Source organism: Eutrigla gurnardus (assembly GCF_963514095.1).
Source record: "Eutrigla gurnardus genome assembly, chromosome: 3".
In the NCBI taxonomy this organism is placed as follows: Eukaryota; Metazoa; Chordata; class Actinopteri; order Perciformes; family Triglidae; genus Eutrigla; species Eutrigla gurnardus.
In genome coordinates this window covers 29,541,198-29,563,857 of record NC_139917.1, presented here as the reverse complement: position 1 = coordinate 29,563,857, position 22,660 = coordinate 29,541,198, and the positions used below count along the sequence as shown (strand labels likewise).

At 40.4% G+C, this 22,660-nt stretch overlaps 2 protein-coding genes across 4 annotated transcripts in view; both read right to left on the bottom strand.

The window, feature by feature from the left end:
- Positions 1–5,803, bottom strand: part of ttbk1a (tau tubulin kinase 1a) — a 34,477-nt gene extending 28,674 nt beyond the window's left edge. The window contains exons 1-2 of one of the 3 annotated variants that reach the window (XM_084005402.1): positions 2,645–2,905; positions 908–988 (exon numbers count right to left, since the gene is read on the bottom strand). In XM_084005402.1, the coding sequence (XP_083861528.1) occupies positions 908–910 (3 nt within the window). In that variant the 5' untranslated portion in view covers positions 911–988; positions 2,645–2,905. Of the gene's footprint in view, positions 1–907; positions 989–2,644; positions 2,906–5,705 lie in introns of those variants that run through there. The other 2 variants (XM_084005404.1, XM_084005403.1) reach the window with 2 other exon arrangements.
- A 1,515-nt stretch (positions 5,804–7,318) lies between these two features.
- tpcn3 (two pore segment channel 3) lies at positions 7,319–21,619 on the bottom strand. Its single transcript, XM_084006694.1, has 20 exons — positions 21,236–21,619; positions 20,329–20,411; positions 19,399–19,513; positions 18,710–18,838; positions 16,936–17,052; positions 16,303–16,421; positions 15,290–15,391; positions 14,438–14,564; positions 13,651–13,861; positions 12,278–12,422; positions 11,973–12,158; positions 11,299–11,363; positions 10,975–11,062; positions 10,810–10,879; positions 10,365–10,584; positions 9,562–9,652; positions 9,313–9,426; positions 8,759–8,871; positions 7,464–7,626; positions 7,319–7,430 (listed from the first exon to the last, which is right to left on the bottom strand). Exons 1-19 carry the CDS (start codon positions 21,323–21,325, stop codon positions 7,502–7,504), a joined length of 2,310 nt encoding a protein of 769 aa, XP_083862820.1. The 5' UTR covers positions 21,326–21,619; the 3' UTR covers positions 7,319–7,430; positions 7,464–7,501.
- Between the last annotated feature and the right edge of the window lie 1,041 nt (positions 21,620–22,660).

Below are 22,660 nucleotides of genomic sequence, written 5' to 3'. Positions count from 1 at the left end.
GCTGTGTTTCAAACAGCAGCACAGCTGCAGCGCACTCATCGTCGTCATCGTCAGCTGACCAGCGACCAGCAGCTGGGGAGTCACTGTAACACTGGAGATGTAGTGAAACCTGCTGCAGGCCTTCAACTGGCTGGGGAGGGGCGGGACCACAGAGTTTCTCTGGACCAATCACAACGGATGTAGTGTATATCAATAGAATATATAGATGAGTTAAGTGTCATATTGTATAGCAAAATATGGGTTAGTAATGTATGATAAAAAATATCAATGTATGATATGGTTATATAGAAGAGTAGAGTAGTATCATATAGTATTTGTACACAAGCATAGTAGTATAGCATAATAAAGGTTAGCATGTTATTAGCTTAGCTTCCCTCCTCGAACTTGAATGATTTTATTTTGTTTTATATATATATATGGATATTATTTTTAAAAAGTACAGCATGATAGTGTAGTTCAGTATATATTAAACTATAGTATAATACATACTTCATAGTATAATATGTACTAGAATACTGGCTAATGGCATAGTTTCATATTATAATAGCTTATTGTAAAGTATTTTACGGTATGTTGTACTGTATTATGTTGTATTATAACACACATATTTTGTATATTAACACACAGTACGTAGAATAGAGAGTACGGAGAGAAACTGTGAGGTCCAGCAGCGTCTCAGCAGCAGATCAGAGTGAAACATCCTGACTGACACATTCTCTACCATCAAACCTCCGTCTGCTCTTCTTCTTCTTCTTCTTCATCTGCTTCTTCACCTACGAGTCAGTAACCTGGAGGGCGGGGTTGGAGGAGGGAGGGGGGAGGGGGAGGGGGGGGGGGGGTGCTCTGCCAGAAGCCGGGTTTGCATCATTCCAGTTTTTTTGATCTGATGAAGTCAGTCAGAGCTCACCATAGTTCTGAGCTCCCGGAAAACCTGACGGCTTACAACAAATCCTGAGCGGGACAAAACCCTTCCTGTTCCTGTGTTAGCCTACGAGCCAAAACAGAGGGCACAGTTAACCAGGGGTAGGTTGGTGGTGGTGGTGGTGGTGGAGGAGGAGGAAGAGGAAGAGGAGGAGGCTGCAGCCCTCATACCTGCACACACAGGCTCAGAACAGTGACATCACAAGGGGGAAGGGGGCGGAGCATAGAAGGACAAGGCCCTTCGTATAGGTTAAAGAGCAACAGCAGCTCCTCAAACGGCAGAAATCATCGAAGATCAGCTGTTTTTCAACATTCCCACATGAAGCCACATTCACCAAAACACTGAGAAAATCTATCTATCTATCTATCTATCTATCTATCTATCTATCTATCTATCTATCTATCTATCTATCTATCTATCTATCTATCTATCTATCTATCTATCTTTGCTGCTTTGTCTCGTCAAAGGGTTCGTTGTTGAGCTGCTGAGCTAACCGCTAACGCGCTAGCCAGCTGGGAACATGCTGTATGAATGAATAAATGTCCATCTGGTTAGCTCTACCGCTAACAGGACGTATCAGTTTGATGTCGTTAAATGCAAAATAAGTCAAACTGTATCGTTGTATTACTTATTAAGCAAGATATTAGTGAGAAACTATCTGTGCTACAACCCTAAAGCTAACGAATATCTTATTTGATGTCATACAAAACACAAACTTAAAAATAACAACAATCGGTAAAATCTGTACAAAACAAATAAATACATAAAATAAGTTTAAATGATGCTCTTTATTTTAAGGAACTTCATTTTTTAACATGAATATTTATCTGAAGATTGTAAAAGTTGAAGTTTGGCACAAAAGTTGTTCCATATATCAGATTGTGAATCTGCATATTTAACATCAAATCGTTGTCGCTCTGCTTTATAGCAACAATAAATATTTGATTTCATTAATTGCTTTAATTAACGACTAAAAATGCAATGTAAAAGTGTTAATGAATAATGAAACAGAAAAACAACATTTCCTGTCAAAAAACTAATATAAAAGTTAAATGATTTGACTTTTTCTTTTGGCGTTTTTCTGAGTTTGTAAATGTTGATCTATTTTGTTATTTTCTGTCATTTTCTGTCATGATTGTTTGTCGTGATTTTGGCACAAAAGGCTTTCCGTATCTCACACTGTGATTCTGCACATTTAACCTTCCTTACATCATATCTGTCGCTCTGCTAAAAGTAGATATTTATTTAATAATAGAATTAAATGAATTAATGTTCTCTCACACACACACACACACACACACACACACACACACACACACACACACACACACACACACACACACACACACACACACACAGTCGAGCCCTCCCCCCCTCCTTTCTCCCTCTCCGCATCACCCATATTCAATCCTTCCTCTGCAGTGCACAGTCATGGGTGCTCTTTGCGCATGCGCATCATCACATCCTGCTGATCAATAAATCTGGCCCGGACTCACCCGAGTTATGAATCAGAGATCAATACAGAGACACGACCCGGATCAGCCCTGGTCCACATGATCATCAGGCCACATTCTTATCAAACGTCTCCGAAACGGATCAATACATTCACTTCCGTTAATGCATCACTGCGGGACACACGCGCACACACACACACACACACACACACACACACACACACTGATCTCTGTAGTCCAGGCCAGACATGGTCCGGATCAGGCCTACCTGGCGCACCGTCCGCTCCTTTTCCGCCTTTTGGGAATCTTCATCTGGGATTTTATTTCGGCACAAAACGTCCTGGTCCAGAAAACCCACCGTTCCTCTGAAGGGGGGCCGGGGTTTGGGCCTCAGACTCCCGCAGGACTAAACCACCATTGATTTCTCCTCTAACAGTCCCTGATATCAACCCGTCCGGCTCCGTCCTCAGACCGGCCGTCCAGTGCAGTGCAGACCCGCTGCAGGACCGGGATCGGGACCGAGTCCAGAAAGAAGAAATGATTCCCCCCTCAGAGTCCAGGAGCATTAAAAACCTGCTGTCCGGGTCCGGGTCCTCCTCCGGTTCTCCGCTGCTGCTGCAAACGAGGAGGAGGAGGAGGAGGAGGAGGAGGAGGATGGGAGGATGCAATGATCCTCCTCCTGTCGGACCGAATCCGGGAGTCAAACCCGGGACAAAAACCAGATCCAGAACCCCGTGTGAGGCTGACCCGGGCCGGCTGTCAGACGCGGTCTGTGGGTGTCAGGTTCTCCGGCTCCAGCCTGTTTGTCCGCACTGCAGCTCCGCATCCACGAGCGTCAAAGCAGCGTCACCACACCAACAACAACATCCGGTCAATGCCTTCACAATAAAACTCACTGGCGTGCATGTCATTAAATTAAAGTTCCCTTTGTTGATTTGACACACATTCTAACCCATTTTTGTTAATTAATCATTTTTAAAATTAATTACGTATGCATCATTGTACCCAGTCAGCCGTATCTTATTTGAAAGTAAAGATTTAAAGAGTTTTATTCAGATGAAATAATTCATTTATGTCTTTTAGGGAGATCTGAATCAAAACTTTAGTTTTATGTATTTTATTAGGAGCTTTAGATCTGTTCACAAATGAAGACTCGATACATTATTTTTACTGAATATTCTGTACCTGATTTAATTCATACAAAAAGTCAATACAATAAGATGAACAAATAAAGGATACATACATTTTTCAAATTTATTGTTGTATCCTGTATTTTGTTAATCAGACTATTTTTCAACTTCAAGTCAGTCGTAACGATATTCACGATTATCCAGAGAAAGGCACATACAAGGAAATTGTTTTGCTTATTATTATTATTATTATTATTATTATTATTATTATTATTATTATTATAGACAAAGAACAGAAATATAGATCAGAAATACTATTTTAATATTTAAAAATACATCAATACAACTATGACTATTAATATATTGTCATTTTCTATTCAATTATGTAGCCTATTGGATCTACTTCCGGCTACTTTATACTTCTCCACCACTTAGATGGAAATATTGCATTTACTGCCTTTTTTAAACAGCTTTAGTTAATTTACAGAACAGCGATAACTTCTCCTTTTTCTTCTTCTTTTTTCAACATTGTCACTTATTTCTAAAAAGTTATTGAAATAATGAAACTCAAATGAAATATCTTATTTTAAAAATGAAAAAAGAGCTTTCTTTTTTAGTCATTATTTACTATTTTCCTTTTGTTTGCATGTGTAAACCAAATCAGCGTATGTGGAAATTGAAAATCAGCTCTCTCTGGAGCAAAAGTCCAGAGAGAGAAAATTAAAATCCCTGACACAGAACGCCACGCCTCGAGGAAACCATAATGACCTTCCTCGAGACACTGATTTGAATTTTGAAGCTCACATTAGTCATCTCGCTAAAACCACCTTGTCGTCACCTCGTGAATATTGCCAAAGTGCAGCCGTTTCTCTCCCAAGCACCCACTTAAAGACATTCGCTTGCTCTTTTTTTCACTAGCAGCCTTGATTATTGCAACGCTCTCCTTCTCGGTCTACCAGAAAACGCTATAAATAAGCCTCAGATCGTTCACAATGTAGCGTCCTGAAGTCCCTTCATTGGTTGTCTGTCAGTTACAGAAATCCTTTAACTGGTGTTCACATCCCTCAATGGAATAGAGACTGAATACTTGCCAGACGTGCTCTTAATGTCTGCTCTCCTCAAACGGGTGTTTTAGTTGTTCCCTTGGTGAGGACAAAGTACAGAAAGGTGGCGTTTACTGTCTATGGCCTCCGAGGTGAAGGCATTTATATATAGATAGATATAGATATAGATATATAAGTTTACTTTTACTGGAGCAAAACTTTGAGTGCAGAACTTTTACGTGCAATGGAGTATGTTCACACTGTGGTATTAGTACTTTTAATTAAGTAGGGGATCTATACAGTACTTCTTGTATTCATTTCAAGACAGAAAACAAACCACTAGCATGTTTTTATAGAGCCCTTTAAAAAAAGATGTTTATTTTATTGTATATTATGGTTCTCTATTGTATTTATTTCAGGCTATTTTAAAACACATCCCCACTGAACACAAACCACCAGCGTGCTTTTATAGAGCCTTCATTTTTTTTGTGTGCGTTTGAATGTATATTTGATCGTATGTTTATTTTATTGTATATAATGGTGCTGTATTGTATTTATTTCACGGTATTTTAAAACATAACAAATCACCAGTTACATTACCTCCTTGATTTAAAAAATGATTTTCATATCTCTCATTTATAATACAATGTTTATTTATTACGATTATTTTTGATAAAACATTTTTTTTTTTATCTATCATTTATAATAGTGTTTATTTTGAAAATCCTGAGCGGACGCTGTGAGGCGGATTTCCGTCTTTACGGTAACGCTCCTCTATTTATGATCAGACAGGTGCAGCTGAGTGAGGCCAGGCGGCGCTGTTCAGTCCCACCCTCTAAACCAGCACATGAACGCCTCATCCTCCCCTTCATCTACCGTAAATGTTCTCATGTTCTTTAACGTTGTCACGACAACGCCCGCATCCGGGGCAGCGGCGACAGCAAACACATCAATCTCATCGATTGTTTGTGTGACGGGATTGCACCGATCCCCAACATCCTGCCTGTGGCCTCGCGCACACCAAGACACACACACACACACACACACACACACCGACACACACACGGCGTCACGTCGCCGTCGGTTCGTTGCTCGATGTTCGCCGCCATCGGCAGATCTGAACAGTTTCTCTCGTTTTCTTTGTTTGTTTTCTTACCTGAACGTTGTTTTCTGTCCGAAGAAGAGCGGGATCCTCCTCCTCCACTCCCTCTGCTCCATCTCCACAGCATCAGCACCACACACACACACACACACACACACACACACACACACACACACACACACACACACACACACACACACACACACACACACACACGCACACACACACACACACACACAGCTCACCGCCACGGTGTCTCCGTGGTAGAGCTGCGGCGCCACAGCGGCCCCTACTGGCACGGAGTCTGTTGTCTGTTCACACAACACACACATGCAGTGAGTAAAAAAGTGTCAGTAGTACACAGGTATTCTCAGCTCGTGGTTGGAGTATCAGCAGTTAAAGTACACAACTATTATCAGCTTCATGTAGTAAAAGTACCTGCAACAAAAGTACACAAGTATTATCAGCTTCATGTAGAAAAAGTATCAGTAGTTAAAGTACACAATATTCTCAGCTTCATGTGGTTAAAGTATCAACATAAAAGTACAGAGGTATTCTCCGCCTCAGGTAGGTAATGTAGTATAAATACACAAGTAATATCAGCTTCACCTCGTTAAAGAAGTATTAGTACACATTCGTATTATCAGCTTCACGTAGTTAAAAGTATCAGCAGTAAAAGTTTACGCTGATTTTTTGGAAGAACGTTGTATTTCAAAAAGCAGCACATTATAAGTGTAAAGAAGTGTCAGATGGAAATACTGAATGTACAAGTACCTCTAAGTTGTACTTACATAAAGTACTCTCTGCTTCTGCTGCGTTGATGACCTCAAACGTTCCACATCGTTTTGAAAACCATCTGGACTGAAGCTCGATATACGTCACATCTCCATCAGCTGCTGCTCCATGACTCATCATCCAGTTAAAACGCTGAGTCATGTTTTATATCAAATTAACCCGTTAATGATGGAGTCTGGAGGAGGACACCCCTGCTCCTCTGACAGCCGCAGTGACACAAGGCCTCCAGCAGGGGGAGACACCGTCAATCTCTTTCACACGGTTCCATTTTTGTAGTTTATAAGAAATCCTCATTCATAATTTTCAATTTTGTAGTTTTACAGCCACATTTAAATCTCTGGCTCCTCTTTTTTCTTTCAATTTTAAAATACACATTATTATTATTATTTTTATTAAAGTTTGCTTAATTTTGTCATTAAAAATGACCTTACATTTAATATAATTTAATCCCTATGCCTATTTTAATTTCATTTCATTATGTTTAATTAACATATTTGATTTCTTTTATCTGGTATAATAATGAAATCACACGATTCCAAACATACGGGAAACATTTCAATGAATTTAGACAGAAAAAATTGTTATTAAGTCACATTAAACCTTCATTTTTGTCTGTCTGTTCCTTTTACAGTCTTTTATTTTTAGGAATAAAATATGAATTATATTATTGTAAATTTACACAGATTCTCATTGTGCCCCTTTTTGTCTCCTCACTATTACAGCCAGAAAAAAGTCACATTAAATATTCATTTTTGCAATAAACTCATTTTATAATTATTTCTCCTCCTGTTTCACTTTCTGCAACTTCTGCTCTACAAAAATATACTTTTGTGTTTCTGCCACAAAAAGGTCAGAAAAAAATTAAACAAGAACAGCGTAAATATTCTTTATGTATTTCTACACAGAGCTACAGGACAGAAGTATAAAAATATAACACTGGATAAACATCAGATTTAAACAATGAGATGATATGTAGTACAAAAAAAAAAAAAAAAACAACAACCCAAAAACCACCGAGTCCGGTTTCCCTTTATATAATATTTGCACGTTGATGTCTACGCAGAGCTGAACGTCGGGTTCGCAAAGTTCCCGTCGGCCCCGTCGTCGTTCTCGGCGAAGTCTTCGGGGTCGAGATCGGCCTCGAACATCCGCTGCAGGAGGGCGTCCACCGTCCGGTATCCTGACAGGAAACACAAGCAGCAGTGGGACTTTGGATGTGGAGACCAGCACACATGTCTTCACTACAACTTTTCTTTGTTTACACCGTGTTAAACAAAACGCCCAGCCGGGGTCAAGCAAGGGTCACGAACTACAAGAGAATAAACACTACATTTGAGGAGAAAATTCTTAAAACAAGAGAAATGATCTGTCCATGCAGCAAGTTAATCTATCTATCTATCTATCTATCTATCTATCTATCTATCTATCTATCTATCTATCTATCTATCTATCTATCTATCTATCTATCTATCTATCAATCAATCTAAATATACTGAATATAAGCTAATTCTTGTATTCTTAATCTTAGCAAATTAAGGCTTCGGAACAAGAAAGAAATCCCTAAACTGAGTATAAGTGAAAAACGATAAAGTTGTTTCGTGATACAAGTCTGCATATCTTGAAATAAACCTAAATCCGGGGACATCATAGGATTTAAAGACAGAACAGTGAAATCTGACAACATAAATATGAACTTTACCCAAATAACTGTATGTTGTATGTATTTATTCTGAATTTTATTCCAGCTAAATGAGGATGAGTGTCTGTAAACTTAAAAATAAAAAACAAAAAGACAAACTGGCTTTACAGAAATGCTTCTTTCTAAAGTATATTCTTTCTACAGACTGTGATAATCCGTAAACTATGTATAACCTTTCATCACTATGAGATTATTCTGGAAATAAAGACGAAAAAAAAATATTTGGGAATCTTGGGAAAAATGTAGGGTAGCTCCAGCGTCACTACCTGAATCCACATTAAACTTAAAAACAAAAACTTAAAACCAGCCCTTATTCTTAGAAAAGCGTTCGTTGAGTCAGTTTAACAGAAGATACTTTATTAACTCGCCCGGCTGGGATCTTCAGCCTCTTATCTTCTCCGTCCCACAGTGATAAGTTATTCTCTGCAGCAACGGAGCCGGTTGGAAATAAACCACAGCTGCAGACCGCGAACAAAGAAGTGACGAGTATTTAAAGGCTGTTGGAGACCAAAGTATCTTTTTTTGTGGGAAGGACGAAGCAAGAAACAAAACTTCAAGGTGTTAGATAAGACGGTGGGTATGTTTGGATAAACAACTCCACATAAAGTCTTACTTTTAGAGGCGATTTTAAACATCAGGGTGGGTTTGCTGTTCGCTGATTGGCCGGTTCCCTGGTTGCTGTCGATGGTTTCCATGGCGTTCACCAAGTTTTCCTCCAACTTCTCCCTGGTGGACAAAACATCACGGACGGTTATCAAACAACATCAGTATTTATCATCTGGTGAAGAAGCTGCTTAAACACAAACATGACAGCGTGTCATGTGATCTGTTTGTTGAAAAAAATTATCCAACACTAATCCAAAAGAACAAAGCAAACAAACAAGCGAAAATGTTACATTTATTTATCCTCAGACTATAAAAGTTATTCAGACTCTCAACCAGAATTTCCTAAAACAAAAAAATAATAATAAAAATCCACCATATAGTGATGATGACGCAGGCAGGTACGGTTTTAAAACGTGGTGCATTCATGGATGCTCTGACATCTGAGACTCCAATTGTAAAATTTAGAAAAATACTCAGCAGTGATGTCAATTACATCTGTTTTTAAATAAAATCCATCCACTAAATACAGTAAAGGGTGACAAGGTTGTCATGGTAACGTACTGTGCCACAGCCAGCTCCAGCTCCTCGATCTTCCTCTCCAGAGACGACTGCAGGTCGCTCTTATCCACCGAATACTCCACGAAGAACGCCTCGAGGACGAACGCCACAAAGATACTGAAAGGCAGGAAGTGATGCATCATCAGCTCCATTTAAAATCTTTGTTTGTCTTTACATTTTGGCAAGTGGCCAGGGTTAAAAGTATGTTGGATTAATTATTAGCAGGCACCACATCATCCTCCTCCTCCTCACTTGATGATGATGATGACCACCATGATGTGGAAGAGGACGAAGAAGATCCTGGCCGACATGTGTGTGACTGCTGCGAAGCCGCTGCTGAGCAGTGGAATCACGTTAAGGAATCAAAGAGTTCAACATACGAATCAATCAGAGAACAAAGAAATCTGTGATAACAATATACAACAACTATTTTTATGAGTCAAATCAATTGTGGAAAATATTATTTTGAATCTGAATTAAACATGAAAAAAAGAAAGAAATGTTGGAATTTGGCTATTTCAAAGTCATAAACTGTGGTTTTTAAATTATGATTATATGATTGCCATACAACCTGTCAATCAGCAGGTAAGCCCCGCCCCCTAAAGCATCCCCTGCTTTCTGGTCTGGTGGACTCTAAATGGACCATAATGTACTAAATGAACATCATGCTGGATTGAAGAAGACTTGAAACTAGAGATTGAGACCATAAACTCATGTTTACAATGTTTACTGAGATAATACATCAAGAGAGAAGTAGGACCATTTTCTCATAGACTTCTATACAACCAGAGAGGAGTCGCCCCCTGGTGGCCAGCAGAGAGAAGTAGGACCATTTTCTCATAGACTTCTATACAACCAGAGAGGAGTCGCCCCCTGGTGGTCAGCAGAGAGAAGTAGGACCATTTTCTCATAGACTTCTATACAACCAGAGAGGAGTCGCCCCCTGGTGGCCAGCAGAGAGAATGACAGTTTAAGGCACTTCAGCATGGGCTTCACTTCTCAGAACCACCAGTAGTTTTTGGTCCCCGTGTGCGGGGGTTTTAAGGGAAGGATATCGTGCCACTGGTTGACCACAGTGAGCTCCACCAGCAGGATGAAGGACGACACCACGTTGTTGAAGTTGTTCTTGCAGTAGTTGAGTTGTGCGAAGGCGGTTCCTTTCAGCAGAGGGTTTCCACAGTACGCCCTCGCCGGGTCGCTGGAGTCCTCCTGGTAAAACGTCACCCTCCCTTTGAACAGCTCCATCCCCACCATGGCAAAGATGTAGTACACCACCTGGGGGTGAGGACGGTCCAATCAGAGCTAGTTTCAATAACATGCTAACTCGAGCTTCAAGCCACGTTAGCCATGAGGCTCTATGGATGTTAGAGTCAGAAATATCTGAAAACAACTGGATTGTGTTGGACTAACTGACTACTTGTAGGCTTTTTTGGGGAGAAATTAAAACACTTTTAGAGATCTGGAAAAATAAAGTCTGGCAATCTGCTATCAGCAACTTACAAGGATCAGCTGTCCAAATGTGAGGATCGCCGGTCCGATCCTGATCAGGGTGTTGATGATTGTACGAAACCTAACAGGGAATATAGTCCAGATGAGTGAGTAATGGTACGATTTACAATCACAACGATGTCTGAATCCGCCAATAGTGCATTTTAAAGATCAAACCTTTTGATGCTGTCCACCACCCGGATCAGTCTGAGGACTCGCAGGATGAACACGATGTCCAGGATCTGACGACTGGTGTAATTCCCCGCTACAACGGGATTATTCAGAGAGGATAATCTGGGTTGCACCAACCAGGATTCATTTTTCAAACCAGATTAAATTGTGGTTTAACTTTAAAATAAACTTGTTAAGTCAGTTTAGAATAAATTATCCAGATGACAATAGCAAATGTCGCGATTCAAACCCGTGTGTATATCGTAGGTAATATTAGAACAAAGTGTATCCTACTGATTCTGGCTTCATTCAAGTGGAAATAACACTCACCTGATGTCATGGCGGAGTTGACGATGGTGGCGATGAGAGCGGAGATGACGATGATGGTGTCGAACCTGAAGACACGAGTTGAACGTTAGAAAACATTTAAAGTTGAGGGAAAAGCTCCTCTTCCACGACGCCGACGCTGACGGAAGCAAAACTATCTTAAAATGAAGCTGATGGTTTTTTCTCCCCAGAGCCTTAATGTTCGTGTTTGTGTTTATCCGATATCCAGCTCTTATAATCCATCCATGAACATCTGCACTGCTCACCAGCAATGTTGAAATTTACTTTTAAAGTTACTATTCCGAGTCCGAGTCGATCCAAACATTAGCGTGTAACAGCTCCACAAATTCATGAACGCAAAATAAACATCATGTTTAAGTTTAGATCTGATTTGTAGGATGTGAAGAAAAAAAACAAAATTTTAATTTGACAAGAAATCAATTTTGCCTTCAATTGTAGGCGACTTCCTCTGTTATTCCAGAGAATTTGGGGTTTTCGACACCATACAAACATTTTCCCAATTAAGCGTCACATGACATCTGAGACGAATCATACGCTGCAGTTCATTTCATCCCGTCGCATCTCGACAAACTGCACCCTGAAACCTTTTTGAAATGTTGGGGCAAACATTACGATGTCAACATTAAAAGGTGGTGCGAGGTGAAGATCGTCCCTACCAGTTCCAGAAGCTGTGTCTGGAGAAGAAGGCTCTGGGCTCGAACACGTAGAGCTTCAGCAGGATCTCCAGCAAGTAGAGGGCCAGAAAGACCCACTCAGAGTTGGCGATCATCGGATTCTCCTCGTCCAGGCCGATGAACACGGCGTTCACTAGGATTATCAGGTCGTACACGATCACGAAGGCCCTGGCACAAAGAAAGGCACACAGCAGACCTCCAAATTAGTCTGTCGCCAATTGAAGAACAATTCTCTTTCTTCAGTGTTTATGGAGATAATGATATGTGACTATTAGAAACATAAGTACCGGTGTTGGACCAATCGGCAGAGGAGGCGGCTCGGGGCTGACAGGTAGAAGGCGGGGCAGACGCTGTGGAGTGGGTGTGGCCTCGACTTGAGCGTGATCACCTCGATGTTCAGGAGATCGGCCAGCTGCACGAACGCCACCTTACCTGATGACGATCGACCAACCAAAACACAGAATATCAAACGTCATATCAAATAATAAAAAACTAACGTATAGCTTCTTTCCGATTATTCTGATGGCATAACTTTCTGTTTACAGTAAAAGACTCAGGATCAAGAAGTGGACGTAGTCATGGTGACGTCTCCAATTGGTTTCAGGACTACGGTTTTGAAGACTCGAGCAGACCAGACTCTTGGATCTGCATTTGGTGTGCGGGTAGTAATATTAACAGAAGTAGTAGTGATATTAACAGTAGCAGTAGTATTAACTGTAGTAGTATTAACAGTAGTGTGTGCTGATGTAAAACGTGTGAACGAGCGAATAAACAGCCTTCTTGTCCTGTGACGATGTAATAATGTGGAACTATTTTTGGTCTGCCTGATGTGAAATCTGCTTCTGCTTCTTCTGCTCAGTTGGTTCTCAGATTCATGTCGAGCTGGATGATGAAGCAGTTTGTCTTCTTCCATGTGGAAAGTGTGAAGATAGTGGCTGCAGTAGGCTCAGAGGGGTTTAATGAGAGGAGAACTGCTGCTGTGGTTGGTGGTCTGTGGCCAACCGGTGGCAAACCTCCTGGTTCTGAGAAGTGGAGCAAAAGCTGTGTCTTCAACGTGCATTCTCTCTGCTGGCCACCAGGGGGCGACTCCTCTCTGGTTGTATAGAAGTCTATGAGAAAATGGTCCTACTTCTCTCTGCTGGCCACCAGGGGGCGACTCCTCTCTGGTTGTATAGAAGTCTATGAGAAAATGGTCCTACTTCTCTCTGCTGGCCACCAGGGGGCGACTCCTCTCTGGTTGTATAGAAGTCTATGAGAAAATGGTCCTACTTCTCTCTTGATGTATTATCTCAGTAAACATTGTAAACATGAGTTTATGGTCTCAATCTCTAGTTTCAAGTCTTCTTCAATCCAGCATGATGTTCATTTAGTACATTATGGTCCATTTAGAGTCCACCAGACCAGAAAGCAGGGGATGCTTTAGGGGGCAGGGCTTACGTGCTGATTGACAAGTCGCTACCATGCTACCAATGCTAGTTAGCTACTAAGATGACTTTAACACTTAGCTGGAAAGTTGACCTTGAATTATGGAAGATTACTTTTTTAACAGCTTCACACCAGAATCCACATTGATCCAGATCCAGTGTGTGTCCAGTGTGTGTGTGTGTGTGTGTGTGTGTGTGTGTGTGTGTGTGTGTGTGTGTGTGTGTGTGTGACCCACCGATGAAGCCCTGGTTGTTTTCATCGGAGACGCTCCACAGCAGCTCCCGGTGGGCGTTGCTGATGTCGGGTTGGACCAGACGGACCATCTGGTTCCAGTTGGCCTGGGTCACCACCGGCTCGCCGCCGCCGCCCTCCCTCTGCTCCTGCAGTACGGCGAACGCTCGCACCATCTTGTGCCTTTTGGCCCTAACCAGCTGCCGTACCTCCTCCTAGTGGCGCAAGAGAGAGAGAGTAATTCTTCTTCCCAAAACTTATATTTATCCATGTTTTTTGTCTTCAGTCATTTGTTCTCGTCTTCCCAGACTCGCAGGGGCAAATGTGTGGGATTGACTTTGTTGTAATTCGATAAATGGTTAAATTATTTGTACTGTTGAAGTCAAATATAAACTGAAAATGTGGTGTTAGAACAGGTGTTAGAAAGTAAAGTAAAGTAAATATACTATACTAGACCTACGGGGCATAATTTAAAAGTTTTGTGCCGGTGTTGGTTGCACACCGGCGGACTCATTCAACGAGTTATTAAAAGCCATAGCCAGCATATTTGACATCTAACTGGGTGAATTGAGGCTTTATTTCATCCAAACCACACTAAGTGAATGTTGGAAGATGAAAGCCGAGGCTAACAAGACGGTTTCATCTAGTTTTAGTTTGTTTCTGTGGAGTTTGAATTAAGTTGTTAAATCACTGTATTTTTCAATGGAGTCTGGTGGCTTTGAGGAGATATTCATTTTATTGTGTACATGTGTGATATAAAGTCTCATTGTCCCTCTGTCGGACCGTCGTACCTTCAGGTATTTCTTGTAGTTGTTGTAGACGACAGCCAAGAAGACGGACATGAAGATGTAGGTGTTGATGAGGATGTACAAGATGAAGAAGATGGCGAAGACGAAGCTGGCGTTGTACGCCGGCATCCTGCCAACGAGGAGCAGAAAGAGACAAACGAGCAGAGAAACCAATAAATGAAAGAGTCACTTCAACCAACATCTTAATAAAATGGCTGCTGGTTGACGAGGTTTTCTTTAAGGTAATGAATTCAGTCAAAAAGTAATTCAATACAATTCAAATAGTTCAATTTCATTTGAAATGCCTTACAGTCTAAAAACGTCCCCCTTTTCATCAGAAAGCACAAAAATAAAATATTTTTATTATAATTATTATTTTTAATAATTCAATTTCAAAACATTTAAAAAAAAAGTTAAAGGGATGAAATTGACCCAATCCCATTGTTTCCACCTGAAACTCTTTAACTCTGAACCCTCAGTGACGTTACTTTGACATAAAAAAGCTACAGGATCTACAGTGTTTTTATTTTACATTTAACTTGTTTTCAACGAAACAGCTTTAATCAGTAAAATGTAAATAACTGTTTGATGAACGAACCAGCTGAGTGATACAGCCCATTCCAATTTAGTATTTTTTTAATTATTTCAGGTTACCCTGGTAACGCCGTGTTTGACGTAATAATGCTGTGATTTGTGGGTACTTCCCTCTGGCAAAGTCTGCAGAAATGTGGGCATACGGGATTGAAAAGGAACCCTGGTGCAGAGGGAAGGTCAGAGGTCACCAGAGGGTGGTCAGCGTTGAGTTCTGTGATCAAATCTGACCTCAGACCAGCTGAGCGGAGAGAGAAGTCTTACATGACGTCGGGGCTGTTGGCCGTGGTGACGAGGACGTAGAGGTCGAAGACGATCTCCAGGTAGTTGGTGAAGTACGGAGCTCCATCGATGGTCTTCAGGCCTCTGGAAACACATTCAGTCACTCTTCTTCATGTATGGTTGTTGTTGTTTTGGTGTTTTTACTTACTTTAATTACATACTTACTTACTTGAATTACTTACTTACTTACTTACTTAATCTAATTACATACTTATTTACTTGAATTACTTACTTACTTAATCTAATTACATACTTATTTACTTGAATTACTTACTTACTTACTTAATCTAATTACATACTTATTTACTTGAATTACTTACTTACTTACTTAATCTAATTACATACTTATTTACTTGAATTACTTACTTACTTAATCTAATTACATACTTATTTACTTGAATTACTTACTTACTTACTTACTTACTTAATCTAATTACATACTTATTTACTTGGATTACTTACTTACTTACTTAATCTAATTACATACTTATTTACTTGAATTACTTACTTACTTAATCTAATTACATACTTATTTACTTGAATTACTTACTTACTTACTAAATTTAATTACATACTTATTTACTTGAATTACTTTCTTACTTACTTAATCTAATTACATACTTATTTACTTGAATTACTTACTTACTTAATCTAATTACATACTTATTTACTTGAATTACTTACTTACTTAATCTAATTACATACTTATTTACTTGAATTACTTACTTACCTTTGTTTGTGTTTTTCTGTTTTGAACTGGTAATTTGTTTGATACTGTGTACATAGTCTATTATTGTATTTTGTATTTTGTATCTGCTATTGATGTTTTTGTTATTTGCCCTTTTCTCCCCCACTGTGGGACTAATAAATACATATCTATCTATTAAAACAAAACTTTGTTTTTTTTCACATGTTGGCCCCGGTTTTGGTTTTGTCTTACGATCACAGCTGCTCTAACTGACGTGGAGAAGTGGAAATGCACCGAGTCGACCCACCGTTTGCCCAGAAGTTTGAGCGCCATGAGGGAGAAGATGAGGAGGCTGAACATGAAGAGCAGGAAGACGTAGAAGATCTGAGGCAGAGCGTTCCGGATGCTTCTGAACGCTCGGCGGAGCTGAACACAAACAAACAAACGGAGTTGATGAAGCAAGGACACGAACGCCTCGTCCTACTTCCACTCAGAGGAAAAGAAAATTAACGGTGCGTTCAGGCGCCGTCGGCTAACATTTGCATGTTTAGCAGCAGGAAGTTTAAAAGAAAAAAGACTGAACACATTCACGATCTGGAGATTACAGTCGGCGGTGAAATAGCACGATGCTCACATGATCACAATCTGACTTTATGTGGAAAATATATTAATTATATTATATAAGAATATAATATTGAACTCTTTTTGAGTTACATTCTCTAATTCTTTAAATCGTTTTTTAGCAATAAAAGTGACCAACTATAGTGTGAAAAAAATAAATAATAATATAACCAATATATCATAAAATAATAATAATAATTATATTTTTTTGTACAGGAAGAAAACACAGATACACAAGCTGAAGTGTCTCTAACTAGGATCATAACCTGGTGACACGTTCATTCCCATGGCAACAGTTCAGACAGGTGAGACCGGTTACCTGCCGTCCCTCCGTGACGTTGACCAATAGCAGCGGCCGCAGGACTCTGGACCAGCGGACCCCGTAACAGTTTGAGGCCTTCAGCGCTCCGTAGATGATCATGTCGACCAGAGTGAGCTGGAGGACACACACAGTCAAACACAAACACTTTATTATAATAATTCAATGGAGTTTCACTGTTTTTAAAACATACGGCACTAAACAAATTAATGAAAACTATTATTATTATTATAAAATAAATAAATAAATAATAAAAAAGAAATTATTCTGAAACATAATAATAATAATAATAATAATAATAATAATGTTTTATCATCATAATTAATCATAAAAAGCTTTTTGTTGACAGATCTGCTGCAGATTTAAGGGATTCTTATTTCCATCTCTGTGAGCCAATCAGGTCCGAGACTTTTCCATGGGAATGAAAAGGAAATTAAAAAGCAACCGAAGAGGGAAACAAACCCAACAGCAACCAGAAGACACAATCTGACAATAAATAAAGTGAATGGAAGGAACAAAGCAAGTTTCAGATTATTTGGTGTACCCTGATGTGATTGGTCGCCTCGGCCCCTGAGTCACCAGGAAGCCTTTTCGCTCATAAAGATGCTGACGAGGCAACATCTCCGGCTAAAGGTTGCTTCACAACAACAGACAGAAAGTCGCCTCAGCACATTCTGACTCTGCAGCTCACAGACAGGAACAGGAACCAGGAACTGTTCTGGGTCCACACTGCAGGACTCACCAACCGTCACCAGGACTTGACCTCGTCCCCGAGGCGAAACACAGATCTGGTTTTAGTTGTTCTAGTTTGGGTTGCTGTAGTTTTAGTTGTTCTAGTGTTGGAGGTTCTGGTTTTAGTTGTTCTGGTTTCGGTTGTTCTAGTTTTGGAGGTTATAGTTTTAGTTCTAGTGTTGGAGGTACTGGTTTTAGTCGTTCTGGTTTTGGTTGTTCTAGTTTTGGAGGTTATAGTTTTAGTTCTAGTGTTGGAGGTTCTGGTTTTAGTCGTTCTGGTTTTGGTTGTTCTAGTATTAGAGGTTATAGTTTTAGTTGTTCTAGTGTTGGAGGTTCTGGTTTTAGTCGTTCTGGTTTCGGTTGTTCTAGTTCCAGTTGTCTAGTTTGGGATGTTCTGGTTTTAGTTTGTTCTGGTCTTGGTTGTTCTAGTTTTGGAGGTTCTAGATTTACTTTTTCTAGTTTTAGTTGTTCTAATTTTTGAGGTTCTGGTTTTAGTTGTTCTAGTTTTGGAGGTTCTGGTTTTAGTCGTTCTGGTTTTGGTTGTTCTAGTATTGGAGGTTATAGTTTTAGTTGTTCTAGTGTTGGAGGTTCTGGTTTTAGTTGTTCTGGTTTCGGTTGTTCTAGTTCCAGTCGTCTAGTTTGGGATGTTCTGGTTTTAGTTTGTTCTGGTCTTGGTTGTTCTAGTTTTGGAGGTTCTAGATTTACTTTTTCTAGTTTTAGTTGTTCTAGTTTTTGAGGTTCTGGTTTTAGTTGTTCTAGTTTTGGAGGATCTGGTTTTAGTCGTTCTGGTTTTAGTTGTTCTAGTTTGGGTTGTTCTACATTTGGTTGTTCCGGTTTCAGTTTGTTCTAGTTTTGGAGGTTCTAGTTTTGGTTGTTCTAGTTTAGGTTGTCTAGTTTGAGTTGTTCTGGTTTCAGTTTGTTCTGGTCTTGGTTGTTCTGCTTCCTGTGCTACGAAGCAGGATTTGGGGTTAGCGAGGTAACTTAAGGTTTAGGTTTAATCCTGTTTTTTATATTAACGATGATGTCAATAAGCCCCTCCTACCATAAGGATGACGATGATGCAGATGTTTTTGGGATCTTTCCAGAACTTGTCTCGAGGAATCACTTTGGCGTAGTGAACGAGTCGAATGGTGAAGACGAGCAGACAGAGCAGCTCCACCAGCATGGTGGCCTGAAAACACACACAAACAACACACACAAAACAACACACACACTGGTGTATTTAATTCTGTTTGAATTAAATGTTAAAGCTGAAACGGCAGCATTGAACTTCCGTACGATGACGTATTCCCGAGGGAAACGGGACAGACAGACGTAGTGCTCGATCTCTCAACCTTCTGGAGCCGAGGTTGCAGATTGATTTATGGATGGATGTCATGATTTGATTGGTTGAAGCTGGTTGCTACTAGCTGATGTAAAGGAAGTGTCATATTTCGTTCACCAGGAAGAAAAAAATATACACAATTTCTAATTAAAAATATGTCATTTTTGGGGATTAGTTGTTAAATAGGTCCACAATATGACCGAGATGTGGTGTAATAGTGTAAAACAGGCAGTTCGACAGTGACATAAAATACTTGTTTCTGATTGGCTCTCCTGTTGGCTCACTGTGTAGATTGCGTAGCATTGAGTCATAGCCTTGCTCTCCCCTCCCTTATTTATCGGATAAATAAGCACATAAAAAAGGAGGGTGTGGGACACCAGGACGGTGTTTGTGTGTCGGAATCTTACCCATGTGGGCAGCGGGAGGACGGCCGGGTCCTCGAAGATGGCCAGGGACAGATCCACCAGGATGAAGAGGTAGAGGAGCACCTGTGGGATCCAGTGGTTGTAGCGCAGATACAGTCTGAAAACACACACACACACACACACACACACACACACACACACACACACACACACACACACACACACACACACACCAACAATGGAGCTTGAAGGCACAGAGGAAGATGATGCATCAGATTTTGGTAAACAACAAATACATGTTAGTTGATGTTTACGGTTGATTTGAGTCTGAACGCTTTGTGTTGTTGGAGTTCAGTGTGATGTTGATTAAAAACCACAGACTGTTATAAGAAGTGGATGTAGTCCTGGTCTGAGGATGTAGTCCTCGTCTGTGGACCACGATTTTAAAGCCTCGAGTTCAGCATTTTGGCCGTCACTATCTTAGATATTTTTTGCAACCAATGAAAGGAAGTGACCATATTTGGACAGCGGAGGAGCGACGGGTGGATTCGACGGACACAGGGGGCAGAGCTTGTATAGACTTCTATAAAACCAGAGAAGAGTCACCCCCTGGTGGCCAGCAGAGAGAAGTAGGACCATTTTCTGATAGACTTCTATACAACCAGAGAGGAGTCGCCCCCTGGTGGCCAGCAGAGAGAAGTAGGACCATTTTCTCATAGACTTCTATACAACCAGAGAGGAGTCGCCCCCTGGTGGCCAGCAGAGAGAAGTAGGACCATTTTCTCATAGACTTCTTTACAACCAGAGAGGAGTCGCCCCCTGGTGGCCAGCAGAGAGAAGTAGGACCATTTTCTCATAGACTTCTATACAACCAGAGAGGAGTCGCCCCCTGGTGGCCAGCAGAGAGAATGCAGATTTAAGGCACTTCAGATTGGAGATGAAACATCGGGATTATAAATGTGAAATTCTCACCTCACAGCCTGAGGCGACGTGTCAAAGTAGATATTCCTGTTGTACTGAGCGTCTGACACGTAGATGGAAGCCAGGTCGAAATCCTGAAACACACACACACACAGACACACACAGACACACACACACACACACACACACACACACACACACACACACACACACACACACAGTTATTCAAAAGAATGAAAACAATTCTATTTCCAAAGATATCAAATATGTTGACAAAACTACGACACAGAACATATCAGACCAGGATCTGAAATAATAATAAAGACAGTGTTTAAGCACCAACAACTACAAACTCCATTCATCTAAATATAACCCTATTATCATTATTATTATTTGTTTGTTATTTCTTTATTTGTTACTATTTAACTGTTGTTTGTTGAAGAACTTGTTTTAGAAGGTTTTTTTTAGTTCAACCTAATAATAATTGATAGACAAAGAATATAAATTGCCAATTGCTTTCATAGTTGACTCATTTCAGGGAACAAACAGCAATTTTAAATAGCTTTAAAAAAAAATGATTATCATCATCACTATATAACACCAACTCTAACCCAGACGTAATCCTGGACAACTTTTTGTTTTACTTTTAAAATTCTGATAAACCAGCTAATATACAGATGACTCGACGAGGGGAATACTGGTTAGTTGCAGAGACTGTAAAGGTGCACCGAATAAAGTGATGCTGTCCGACAGGCTGGAATAAAGTTGAAAACTATTTATAAAGGGACAATTAAAAAGGGGGTAATCACTGGAAGCCTCCCTGGAGCGTCTTCCTCACTGTTTAACCGCTTTACGAGGTCAAAGGGAGCCGAGTTTACTGCCGTCATGTGAGGCAGACGTGTCCAACAAAGCTCGGTTGGTGCAGAAGCATCAGCTGTGGAGGAGCTCAGACTCTCACCTCTTTGCTTTTTGCAGAATCCCCTCCGTTTGGGATTCCCTTTCCTGCGGACGCATCGGGGACGTCGTCGCTCTTGTCCGGCTCGGACATCTCTAGAAAACCTCCAGAAACGCGTCCACGGAACTACTTTCTGCAAACAAACACACGACCAAAGTTCTTCTGACGCTCCTCGAAGTTCCCCAGCTGTCAGTCCGAGGCGGAGTGTTTGTGTCTCTGCAGGACAAACGTCCAAAGTTTTCTTTTCTTTTTCTTTCTTTCTTTCCTCTCAGTTTGGGTTGAAAACGTCCATCTGCGAGGATCCACATCACATGTTTCCTCCCCTCCTCTGCTGCACTTTAACGGGACAGTCCAAGACCTCCGGTCTGGCTCTGGTCTGATCCGAGCTGCTGTTTGTCCTGCTCTTAATAAAGCCCAGGACGCGAGCTGCGTTCACGGACCGGAGGAAATGCGGAGGGGTGGGAAAGAAAAGACGCACAGTGACGTGGTAACTCCTGACCATCAAACACACACACTAAATCATTAAGTTAATATTAAAGCTTAATCAACAACAACAATTAAATCACCAGATTTGATTTGCTCCGTTAATCACCTTTGACCCCTGAGATTTACCTCTAGAACTTCTTGTTTTTGTTTTAATTCAATGTTTCAAAAAAGATAAATTAATTCAGGCAGCAAAAACAGATTTGCTGTAATAATTTTCATTTATTCTTGTATCACTATTTTCTTTATTAATTTGACTCTATCTACTTATTTAATAATTTATATTTTGTGTCTTTAAAAAAAAAAGTGTCTCCTGTTTGACTAGATGAAGAGCGTATGCTGCATTCAGACAGATACTGGATATTAAAACAAAACAATAAAACTGTGTGAAGCCTTGATTTTCGGGGGATTTCATCGGAGACAGTGAAGGCAGCACGATGCGTCATGTGACTCGCAGCAGCTGGATAACGGAAACGGGGGGGAGAGAGAGAGAGAGAGAGAGATTATATGTGTACTCTTTTTGTTAAGATTAAATCACAGTTTACACTCGGACAGCATCCAAGCGATGACGTCACGAGGTGTAAAGAGTACTGAATGATCCTACTTAAGTAGAAGTACAAACAAAATGACTCAAGTACAAGTGAAAAGTAGCTCAATTGAAGAGTACTCAAAGTAAAAGTTACTTACCTTCTCGCAGATTTTTATAAGAAATCGTTCCCAGGTTTCCTTACAAACAGTGAACATCTCATGCAATGAACTAAAAAAGGAAGAGAGCTAGAAGACAGAACATAATACGGATATTTGAAGCATTTAGTAGTACACATTATACCTGGAGAATACTGTCATTTCACATTCTCTCAGAAGAAGAGTCGTTAATAACCTGGCAGCATGTCTTTAGAGCCCCCTGCTGGCTTCCTTTAGAAAGTGCAGTCCGTTACAGGAAAC